Source organism: Dipodomys ordii, unplaced genomic scaffold (assembly GCF_000151885.1).
Source record: "Dipodomys ordii isolate 6190 unplaced genomic scaffold, Dord_2.0 Scaffold81, whole genome shotgun sequence".
NCBI classification, from domain to species: domain Eukaryota; kingdom Metazoa; phylum Chordata; class Mammalia; order Rodentia; family Heteromyidae; genus Dipodomys; species Dipodomys ordii.
This window is the reverse complement of record NW_012267297.1, coordinates 2766170-2777969: the sequence shown is the minus strand read 5'-3', so window position 1 is coordinate 2777969 and position 11800 is coordinate 2766170. Positions and strand designations below refer to the sequence as shown.

The 11800-nt window shown below is 54.9% G+C and overlaps 1 protein-coding gene across 1 annotated transcript in view; it reads right to left on the bottom strand.

Annotated features, from left to right (window-relative positions):
- Nucleotides 1-11800, bottom strand: part of Plekha5 (pleckstrin homology domain containing, family A member 5) — a 92329-nt gene that overhangs the window by 17595 nt on the left and 62934 nt on the right. Inside the window, 7 exon segments of the mRNA XM_013025052.1 lie at nucleotides 1806-1886; nucleotides 4291-4344; nucleotides 5238-5357; nucleotides 6905-6988; nucleotides 8649-8757; nucleotides 8760-9032; nucleotides 9860-10276. Of these exon segments, the coding sequence (XP_012880506.1) occupies nucleotides 1806-1886; nucleotides 4291-4344; nucleotides 5238-5357; nucleotides 6905-6988; nucleotides 8649-8757; nucleotides 8760-9032; nucleotides 9860-10276 (1138 nt within the window).

Below are 11800 nucleotides of genomic sequence, written 5' to 3'. Positions count from 1 at the left end.
CCCCCCCCCGCTCCCCAGCAGCACCGCCACAACAAAACAAACGACCGAAGAATCCAAGGCTACCAGTACTGCATCGCTGGCACTAACCACGGGTGACGGCAGAAAGGAAAACCAGCAAAATGCAATAAAATGCAATAAATGACGTAACAGCATGGAAGAGAAAACGCCACCTATCCCGCACACCAAAATGCCTTTGATCTCAACTCAGCATTCCATAAAACCGGGGTATGGAGAGACTTGAAAACACTCTATGTGTTGCCAGTGGTGTCAGTGTTTTATAATCGGGTGACTTTTTGTTGTTGTTGGTCGTGGGTCTTGAACTCAGGGCCTGGGCGCTGCCCCTCAGCTCTTCAGCTCAAGGCTGGCGCTCTACCATGTGAGCCACAGCGCCACTTCCGGTTTTCTGGTGGTTCATGGGAGATCAGAGTCTCACGGACTTTGCCTGCCCTGGGCTGGCCTTGGACTGCGATCCTCAGCTCTCAGCCTCCTGAGCAGCCGGGATGACAGGCGGGAGCCACCAGGTCCGGCTTCTGTGCCACCGTTTTGTGGCTGTCTCCTTAGGGAACCGGGAAGACTTCCCAGCCCTTTATAAGCCCTGTCCCGGCCCGGCCTCAGACCCCTCCCCAACCCCACATTCATTTTTCATAAGAGGCAGCGCGTTTCTCCTCGGTGTGGTGGTGGAAGATGGCGGCAGGCCAGAGCGCAGTGCGGATGCTGTGGGGGACACACGGATGGTGGACACACAGCTGTGATGTCAGGGACAGGACGACCAGACAGACAGAGCGACGGGTGGAAACGTACACTTACACGACGCGGCGACCAGCACAGGGTGCCTAGAAAAGCCAGCCAACCTCCTGAGCTGTCTGTCTGTCCTATCTGACCATCTACCTACCTACCTATCCAATCTACCTATCTATCCATCCAACCTATGTATGTATGTATCTATCCATCCAATCTGTCTATCCATCCACCCATCCAATATCTCTAACCATCTACGCATCTATGTATCAATCCATCCATCCATCCATCTATCCATCCAATGTCTCTAACCATCTCTGTATGTATCTAACATCTAACCATCTATGTATCAATCCATCCATCCATCCATCTATCATCTACCCAGTTATCTATCAATTAGGTATGTATGTATTGCCAGGGCTGGGCTTCTTTTACTTTCCCACGTGAGCCACAGCACCACTTCCAGATTTTTCTCTGTCTGTGGTATTAAGGAATCGAACCCAGGACTTCATGCATGCTAGGCGAGCACTCTACCACTGAGCCACCTGCCCAGCCCGTATGTGTGTGTGTGTGTGTGTGTGTATGCATGCCTATCTATCTCTCTATCATAATCACATGCCCGTGTCCTGGGGACTTGAACTCAGGGCCTGGGCGCTGTCCCTGAGCTTTTACACCCATGGCTGGTGCTCTACCACTCGAGCCACAGCCCCACTTCTGCCTTTTTGCTGGTTCACTGGAGATAGGCGTGTCATAAACGAGCCTGCCCGGGCTGGCTTTGAACTGTGAGCCTCAGATTTCAGCCTCCTGAGTGGTTAGGAGGACAGGAAGGCACCCCCCTCCTGTGTTAAGAAATGGCCCCCCCTGGAGGAGAGAAGCCAGGTGATAACAATTCCTACCCCAAAAGCCGTCTTTTAACAGTAACAGTTCAATGGCCCAGGAACAATCAGGATGGAGAGCCAAGCCATGCCCAGAAAGCGTGGATGAGGCGGGAGCGCCCCCTGGAGGCAGGGAGGACGCCACACACAAGAGCCAAGCGGGGTCCAGTCATTCACTGTCCAACACCTTACTTGCTGGTACAGCTGCGGTCTGAGCGCCGAGTTCTCGATCATGGTGTGTACCATGGTGATAACCGGTTCGTTCTCCTTCATCTAGTTCAAATCAGGAGGAACAGACGGCAAGCGTCAGTTTACGGCTGGATCGGAGAGACGACACTGTCAATAACCTCTTCCACGCCACGCCTCCCGCCAGGGCATGGCACAGCACAAGTTTCCATCAACAGCTGCCCCGAGAACTGGAGGCTGCACCCCTACAACCCCACGGGCGAACCCCAGCGCTACAGTTCACGACCAGCCCTACGGATACAAGCACCCCAACAGCCAAGGACAGTCTTGGGAGGAAAACGATCGTCGTAAATGGGAAGAAGAGTCGGGGTTTTCTTCTCAAACTAAGCTTCATCAGAACACAGCTCTGTCCTCTACTGTAGCCTTGTGACTTAGGTAATGATTCTCCATTAGAACAAATGTTTCCGCCTAAGACTGTAGAGAATCACTCAACCTAAGGCCTCTGCTCTGGAAGCCCTGTTCCCATTTCTAGCTGGGTGGTTCTCGATCACTCGCCTCTAAGCAAAGCTCTCCTCTCACTTGGCCAAATGTGGCGCCATGTCAGCCCAGCGACTCAGTAGGCTGGGATTCGAGGATCGTGGTTCGAGGCCAGCTCGGGTGGGAGAGACTGGGAGACCCTTTATCTCCACTGAGCCACCAAAAAGCCTTCTGAGGAGCTAGGATTACAGGTGTGAGCCGCAGGGATGTGTTTGGAGCACACTCCCCTCCAGTGTCTGAGTTGAGGTATAAGTGTGTATAATAGATAATAGGGTCAAATAGGCTGCACTCTTTCAGTGTGGAGTGTCTCTGGGCCAGGGAGTTGGGGCTGAACTTTGAACTTCCTACAAGCAAGCCCCACAGCACAAAATGCTGCTTTCTGGCAGAAATGCAGGTGGCCACTGGTGACAAGTAGTAAGATGAGGCAGGGTAACTGCTCCCGAGGAGGACAGCGTAATTACTATGAAAGCATCATGAAGGACCACAGAAGCAGAATGCCAACTCCACTGCCTACCAGTGCCATGCTGTCCTATGGAGAGTTTTCTCGTGGGGGGCGGGGCAGGTGGCTGGGTGGTAGAGTGCTCACCTAGCCATGCATGGAGTCCGGGGTTGGATTCCTCAGTACCCATAAGCAGAAAAGGCCAGAAGTGGTGCTGTGGCTCAAGTGGTAGAGCGCCAGCCTTGAGCAAAAGAAGCTCAAGAACATTGCCGAGGCCCTGAGCTCTTCAGCTCAAGGCTGGTGCTCTACTGCTTGAGCCACAGCACCACGTCTGGTTTTCTGGTGGTTCCTTGGAGATCAGAGTCTCATGGACTTTCCTGCCCAGGCTGGCCTCGAACCACGATCCTCAAGTCTCCAGCCTCCTGAGTAACTGGGATGACAGGCGGGAGCCGCTGGTGCCTGGCAAGCAGCAGCCTCTCTACGGGGAATGCTGGAGTTTGGATGGGAGACCTGCTCGTTTCTAGAACTTTCCAACTAACCACAATGAAGGTGTTTCGTGGGAAATGTCGAGCATGTTTCTCTTTAGGATGAACACTTAAAGAAGAACACACCTTCTACAGGGTCATCGAATGCAAAACGTCTCTTTAAAGAGAAGAAGGTGCGGGCTGTGGTGTTCCCAGAAAGACAGAACATTCTAGAACATTCTGCAAGCCTGTCTCCTATCACCTTTGGAGAGTCAATTCTCTCTGGACCGGAAGGGGCTTTCGCTTCACATTTGCTCAGAGAAATGGCGGTTCACAACATCAGCGCCCTCATTTAGTACCGGACCAGATCACAGTGTAAGAGGAGTAAGCCAGTCCTGCTGCTGGCCCTGTCTCTGAACAGCAGCCACAATGCTGCCGGGCTGCCAGGGGCGCTAAGGATCCGGTTCTGCTCGGTGGTGAAGCCCCAACGCCCAGCCAGGCAGGAGATGCCAGTCGGGAGCAAGGCCAGGCTACCAGGGGCTCCTCCACCGCTCCGTCCCCCACGCTCCGGGGGAGAGCACGCCACACCAGCTCCTCCCCCTGCCTTCCTGCCCCTTGATTTTTATTTATCCAGGTTATTTTTTGGTGCTTTACCATTTGAACCAGAGCTCCACTCCCAGCTTTGCTAATGACTCCCCTGCCTGGGCTGGCTTCAGACTGCGATCCTCAGACCTCAGCCTCCTGAGGAGCTGGGATTACAGGCGTGAGCACCTGTCCCTTCCTGTGACTCAATCTCAGGGAGCAGCAGTTGTTTCTTTTGGGGGGGGGTGGTCTCTGTTCGTGCACACCCCTCTACCTGAACGGCTACAGTCCTCCTCCACTTCCAGGTGTACCCCTAAATTCACTTGCTCAGTGTCTTTTGTCTGCCGCATGTTAAGAGTTCACCGGAGTGGCCCCAACCCGGTCGGCAGCTGGAGGAAAACCAGCATGGCCGCTCACGGGCGCTGCGCCCTCGGGTCGGGTACTACAGTCAGGAAGCGCGGAGTCCCACCTGGTGGTCCAGATACATGGTGTTCCTTTGCAGGTGATGGGAAAGCATTTCGTTCTGGGAGGCGCCGAGGATGGGAGGAGGAGGAGGAGAGAAGAGACAGACAGACAGACAGACAGATAGACAGGAGAGAGAGAGAGGATGCAGAATTCATGAACAGGCCCAAGGTGAAGCAGAGACCACAGACCACAGCCCGTGTGCGCATGCTCCCTGGAAGAGGTCAATGGCGGGTGGCTCATGGTGTCTCCCAATGACTCAGCCGGGCCCTGAGGAGTCTGCCACGGCGGGGGGTGGGGGATGGGAACCCACCCTTCTCTGGCTTTACGGACTCAAGGTAGGAAAGGTGGCCCGCGCCCTTCTTCCCGGCAATATAGTATTCCTCAGTGGGGCGGCGTGCGCGTCCCTGGAGGCCCTTGGACCCTTTGAGAAACAGTCCTCTGTGTTCATTGGCACCAATGACACTAGCAAGCTTGGGTATGTTACTTGATGATGGTTATTCAGTCATTAATTTCCAGCTTGCTGGAAATAGTAAGGCTTCTCGCTGTTTTAGCAGATGTAGACATCATCATCATTACTATTATTATTTTTGGTCGGTCATGGGGCCTGAACTCAGGGCCTGGGCGCTGTCCCTCAGCTCTTCAGCTCAAGGCTGGCGCTCTACCATTTGAGCCACAGCGCCACTTCTGGTTTTCTGAGTGGTTCACTGGCGATCAGAGTCTCAAGGACTTTCCTGCCCGGGCTGGCTTTGAACCGCGATCCTCAGATCTCAGCCTCCTGAGTATCTGGGATGACAGGCGGGAGCCTACGCCTGTCCAGAGAAGCCTGATTTCTCCAAAGCTCACCAGGGGACCTCGTGGTGCCGAGGCCCTGGTGCCCACCCGGGGCTGACCGCTACGACCCGGGGGTGGATGGGATGGCGGATGAGCCGGATGGACGTGCTCAGGGCTGACCTTTGGGCTGTGGGCCTGGAGCTTGAGCTGCATGAGCTGCGCTAGCGTGTGCTCCCGAACGCTGCTCAGTTCGGCCTGCTGCCGCCTCAGCTGAATGAGCAGCAGCGTGAGCTCCTCCGGCTGGAGGGGAAGAAGCCACACGTGGGAGACAGGTTAGTGGCTGACAGAGACACAGAGACCCAGCTTGCCCGGCCGACAGCACACAGCGCGCCTAGCCACTGAGCGGAGAAGAGCGCACTGAGCCCCAGACCTCTAGACGGACAGAAGGGACACAGTTACTCTACAGCACGCGAGAACAGCCCGGCCGTGGTGCAGAGCTGAGGAGATCGCGCCAGGAAGCACGCGGTCCACCATCTTAAAGGCATGCACACTGCTACACGTTCTTCTGGGGTGTTGGAGATGAAGCCTAAAAGCTCACCCTGAAAAGCTCACTGGTGGTCTGGGCAGGTGGCTCAGTGGTAGGGGGCCTGTCTAGCATGCATGAGGCCCTGGGTTCGATTCCTCAGTTACCACATGTGCACAAAAAGCTGGAAGTGGCGTGGTGGCTCAAGGGGTAGAGCGCCAGCCTTGAGCTGAAGAGCTCAGGGACTGTGTCCCGGCCCTGAGTTCAAGAGCACGACCAGCAAATAAACGAACAAATAAATAAGTAAAATAAAAAATCACCTACGGGTCCCACGTCCAACGGGAACAACATCTTGTATTTAACATTCAGGACTTGGGCCTGTGATTTTGCTTCCATGTTGCAACGTACCATTAATGAGTTTACGGCATTTGTTGTTGCTGTCGGTCCTGGGTCTCGAACTCAGGGCCTGGGCGCTGTCCCTGAGCTTCTTTTGCTCAAGGCTGGCTGGCGCTCTACCACTTGAGCCACAGCGCCACTTCTGGCTTTTCCTGTGTATGTGCTACTGAGGAATCGAACCCAGGGCCTCATGCATGCGAGGTGAGCGCTCTACCACTGAGCCACCTGCCCAGCCCCCTTGAACCCATTCTTCCAGTGGTATTTGAAATCACTTCCCAAGTTCTGCCTCCAGCTCAGCAGTTGGGGGGGGGGGAATGGTGGTGGCAGAGGTGAGTTCCGGCCAGTGGAAGAAGAAGGAAGAGGAGGAAGAGGAAGACAGACAGACGTTGGTCCGTCTGTGCATGGGGGAAAGGCAGGGGGGGTGGCGGGGTGTTCTACCCGCAGCGCCCACTAGGGGGAGCACAACACCGGCTTTCACACACGGGTTACTATTTAAAGCGGGCACCATTTCTTTGCGCGTGGCTAGAACGTGTGTGTCAAGAGGAGAATAAAAGATACATGAAGATATGAAACAGTTATGACCGCGTGAAGATGTCAAGTGCTTTGAGTGGAGTTCCATCTCATTCATGGCTTTGACCAGGTCACAGTTCAAGGCTTTCTTCCCGTGGTGTATGAGCCACGGGGTGCTGGGATTACAGGTATGTGCCACGTGGCTCGGCTCTGGCCCCGTGTTGCTTTCTCTGGGGAACTATGCAAACTGGTTTCTTCGGGATATGAGAAGTGGTTAACTTGGACCCAACTCACAGGAAAGCCGGTGTGGGGTGCCGCCTGCCCGGAACCCCAGCGTTCAATAGCATCTCAAGTTCTTCCTGCAAACTGCATTCATTTCTTTGCTTTTGAGACTGGGCCTTACTAGACACCGACTCACCGTTTTCCCTTGGAGACTCTGCGAACTCACGGAAGGGAGGGTCAGGCTGGCGGGCATCGATCTTCTGTCAGGTACGTACATGTGCTGAGAGAGAAAGATACAGGATGCGGTGAGGGGAGGTGTGCATGGGTGTGCATGTGTGTGCGCATGCGTATGCGTGTGTACGTAAAGTCACTGAGAGATGGGGGTGGGGCTCTTACTAGCTTTTCGCCCTGCTCGCCTCCAGCAGCCCTCCCAATCTCCCCCTCCTGAGGAGCCGGGATTACAGGAGTGAGCTACTGCGCCCGGCCCTCTTTACAATCTTTAAGATGAAAAGCGGCCTTGCTGGTGCTTTTTCTTAGTGCAAATCTTTGTTTGATTCTTCTCACAGTTGCACCTCCGCCTCTCTGCGCAGTGTCTTTCAGCGGAAGGGTGGGAAGAAAATTCACCTAGATCCATGGCGCTACTTGGCAAAGGCCAAGTTTAGCAGCTGTTTGAATTTTGGCGTTCACCTTTTGAGATTGCCTGAGAGCTTTTCAAATGTGGCGCGAGCACGGGGCGTGGGGAAGTTGACGTGCAAAGCAGTCTGGGAGCTCCTAGCTGTGACTTTTGATACTTGGACCCATGAGCGTCCATCAGTCTGTTTATGCGCCTAAGAAATTCATCGCTTCCACGTGGTCGAGACGCTGGCTCGGGGCGCCCGAAGCCTGGAGTGCCCCAAATCCACTGACCTAAGCCCGATTCTCCCAACCCAAAGCCTTCCTGACACCAGATAGCACTGGCCAACGCTCGGTCCCGCCGTCCCTGGGAGCAGACTCGGGGAACCTTCTAGGCGCAGCCAGCAAACACGAAGGCAGCATAACGCATGCCCTTCGTTTCTTCCCGACTGCAGGGAAAACCGCTTGGCTCTCTCTCTCTCTCCTTTTTGGTGCTGGTCCTGGAGCTTGAACTCAGGGCCTGGGCGCTGTCTCTGAGCTTTTATGCTCAAGGCTGGTGCGCTACTGCTTGAGCCACGGCTCCGTCCTCTGGCTTTTTGCTGGTGCGGTGGGGCCCAGGCTGGCTTTGAACTGCGACCCTCACATCTCAGTCCCGACAGTGCCCAGCTCCACCAGATGCTGACTCAGAGTATGTCTTCCTACCTCTCCCAGGGAAATAGCACATGAAAAAGAAGGGAAGGAAGCAAGGGAGGGAGGGAGGGAGAAGAAGGGGAGGAAGGAAGGAGAGAAAGGAAGGAAGGAATGAAGGAAAGAGAAAAAAGGAAGGAAGGAAGGAAGGAAGAGAGGAAGGAAGGAAGGAAGGAAGGAGAGGAGAGGAAGGAAGGAGGGAAGGAAGGAAGGAAAGAGAAAAAGGAAAGAAGGAAGGAGAGGAAGAAAGGAAGGAAGGAAAAGAGGCAGGAAGGAAAGGAAGGAAGGAAAGAGAGGAAGGGAGGAAGAAAGAAGGAAGGAAGGAGAGGAGGGAAGGAGAGGAAAAGGCAGGAATGAAGGAAGGAAAGAGGAAGAGAGGAAGCAAGGAAGGAAGGAAGGAAAGAAGAGGGAAGGAAGGAGAGGGAGAAGGGAAAAATGAAGGAAAGAAGGAAAGAAGGAAGGAGAGGGAGAAGGGAGAAGGAAGGAAGGAGGGAAGGAAGGCAGAGAGGGAAGGAAGGAGGGAAATAAGGAAGGAGAGGGCAGGAAGGGAGAAAGGAAGGAAGGAAGAAAGGAAGGAAGGAAGGAAGGAAGGAGGGAGGGAGGAAGGAAGGCAGGGAGGGAGGCAGGGAGGCCGGGCTCACCTTGGGGTGGTGGGGCCGGTGTCTGCGGTCCAGGGTGGCGTCCCCTCTGGCGACAGGCCGGGCCTGGGGCTGCGCTGCGGGGAGCAGGCGGGGAGGGGGGCGGGGGGGGGCGAGGCGTGCTCGGCGGGGGCGGGCCGGGGCAGCGTGGGCTGCTTGCCGCACACCTGCCGCTGCTGCCACTGGTACAGCTGCGCCATGGTGTCGCCGCGCACCGAGCGCCGCTTCTCCTCGGGCCGCTCGTGCAGGGAGGGGGCCGCGCTGCACAGGCTGTCCGGCCTGGCCTTGGGGTTCCTGGGGAGCGTTCTGTAGCCCTCGGGGTAGCGGGCGAGCATCGGTGCCCGGTGGCTCGGCATGTTTCTTGGTAATGTTTGATAAGAAATGACGCTAAAGGTACAAAAGAAAAAAAAAAAATGATGCAAATGTTAACATGAAGGAGAGGCCGGGCGCCGTGGCTCCCGCCTGCCGTCCCTGCCACTCAGGAGGCTGAGATGGGAGGATCGCGCTTCAAAGCCAGCCCCGGCAGGAAAGTGTGTGATCTCATCTCTAGTAAACCACTGGGATGAAGCCAGATGCTAGCCTTGAGAAAAAATAAAAGCTCAGGAGGCTGGGCAGGTGGCTCAGTGGTAGAGCGCTCGCCTCGCATGCATGAAGCCCTGGGTTCTATTCCTCAGCACCACAGATACAGACAAAACCGGAAGTGGCGTTGTGGTTCAAATGGTAGAGCACCAGCCTTGAGCCAAAGCAGCTCAGGGACAGCGCCCAGGCCCTGAGTTCAAGCCCCAGGACTAGCACAAAATATGGAGGAGGGCTATTTCCCAAATTCTAAAATCAGCATGCTTTCTTGTTTTTGGATAAATGAAATACATGCTAATACACAGTTTTCATTTCCCTTCTGGTTGTGGGGCTTGAACTCAGGGCCTGGGCGCTGTCCCTGAGCAATTTCACTCAAGGCTGGTGCTCGACCACTTGAGCCACAGCGCCACTTCCGGTTTTCTGGTGGTTCATGGGAGACAAGAGTCTCACGGACTTTCCTTGCCCAGGCTGGCCTTGGACCGCGATCCTCAGATCTCAGCCTCCTGAGTAGCTGGGATGACAGGCGGGAGCCACGGGCACCGTACTACCAGTGTAATACGTAGCCCGGCTTCGCAGCACCACCGTAACTCAGCACCCCATTCCCCGCCCATCTCGGAGAACCTGGGGTGGCCACTCACCCCCGGGGTTCATCCTCCAGACTCCTGTCCTTCTGGATCTTAATCCACTGTCCCAGCTGTAGCATGGAGTTGGTTCTCTGGAGGATGCGGCTGGATTCGGGGTGACCCCCAGGCCTGAGGTCATTGGCCGGCCTGCCATCGGGGATGCAGGTGGTGCTGGGCCTGGGGTACAGTGATGCCCCGTCGTAGTCGGACGGCAGGGGGGTGAGCTTGACGCTGTTGATCTTGGTCAGCGGCCGCTCGTGGCCGTCCATCTGGAAGCCGTACTTCTCCGCCTCTAAGGCCTTTCGGTCGTCCAGTTTGCTCGTGTCCTTGTTTCTTTGGTTGTTTTGCGCCTCGGGCTTCACCAGCAGTCTGTGGTTGGGGATGTTATTGGTTTCTTTAGGGGGGGCGCTTTCCGAAGGGATCTTGTCCACTCTGAAAGCAGAGAAGAACGTTCTAGAACCATCGCCTGAAACCGGGCCAGACAGTCAAGCAATGGCAAACACGTTGCACAGAGACCCACCCCTGGTTGTGCAGGGCGGGCCTGCCAACATTATTGGGGTGCCCCGCCGGAGAAATCAAGGGACACTGCAAAACTCACACCCCAACTCCCGTGTGTGCGCACGCAAGTATGAAGGAAGAGCGGTGAAAAGGGCGGATTGCTTTCCTCAGCTTTGATCCATTTTTATGTTTTGGTGACCCTGAGGCTCCAACTCGGGGCCTCACACTTTCTAGATGGGCGCTGAACCACTTGAGCCACGCTCTGGGCTCCTGACTAATATTTTAAGCCACGTGGCCATGCATACCTAACCGGGTCTTCTTTTATATCTCTCCCCCTCCCCACACCCTCCGCCACCCCAACTTCATTGACTAGTGATGGAGTGATGGGTGGGTAGGATGTTGGATCCGTGCAAAAATAGCATGTGAAGATGCAAAGCTGTCAGCTAACCAATCAAAGGACTACTAAAATAGATGCGCGAGCCCGTCTCAGCCCTAGGACTGGAAAATCACACGCGCATGCACACTCCGTCTCTCTTCCGGAGGGGAGAAGCACCAACCAGGTTGACAAGCTTGAGTTCTAATCCCAGTACCACACCACACGACAGAAAACTCAGCTAAAACCCGAACCTGGCCAACTAGTCTCCTCTTGATTATGTAAGATGTACACTCAATTATATATACATCGTACCAGAAACTTTATTTCAAATGATAGGTCATTTTTAAAAAATGTGTGTAGTTATTCTACTTCTCTGTGTTTGAGAAACACATTTCCTCGGACAATTGAAACAAAACAACAGGCTGGGCAGGTGGCTCAGGGGTAGCGTGCTTGCCCAGCATGCATGAAGCCCGGGTTAGATTCCTCAGCACCACACACCCAGAAATTACAAATGATTGCTACTGCACTGGTAACTAACTCCCAACAGAGCTGAAGAATATTGATATGATCCTTGTTTCCAAGCTGGGAAGAGAAAAATCACTCTTAGATCCATTTTCTTAGTCTACATTTTCAAGGACTCTGCACACTGGTGCTCTAAAGGGGGGGGGGGGGGAGGGAGGGCACAATTCACCCAGAAGTGGGTGTATTGAGAGAGCATCTAGGAGCGCGATGAACTATTTTCAGAAGGCGTTCATCATCAGGATTAACCAGCAAAGGTGAAGGAGAGGAAACTCCTTAAAAGGTCTCAGTGTAGCCGGGCACCGTGGCTCACGCCTGGCATCCCGGCTTCTCAGGAGGCTGAGATCTGAGGATGGGGGTTCAAAGCCAGCCCGGGCAGGAAAGTCCATGAGACTCTGACCTCCGAGGAACCACCAGAAAACCCCACGTGGCGCTGTGGCTCGGGTGGTAGAGCGCCCGCCTCGAGGGAACGAGCTCGGGGACAGCGCCCAGGCCCCGAGTTCAAGACCCAGGGCCGACTAAAAACGAATCCCATAAAGTCTTACTGTTTTGAACTTCACAAG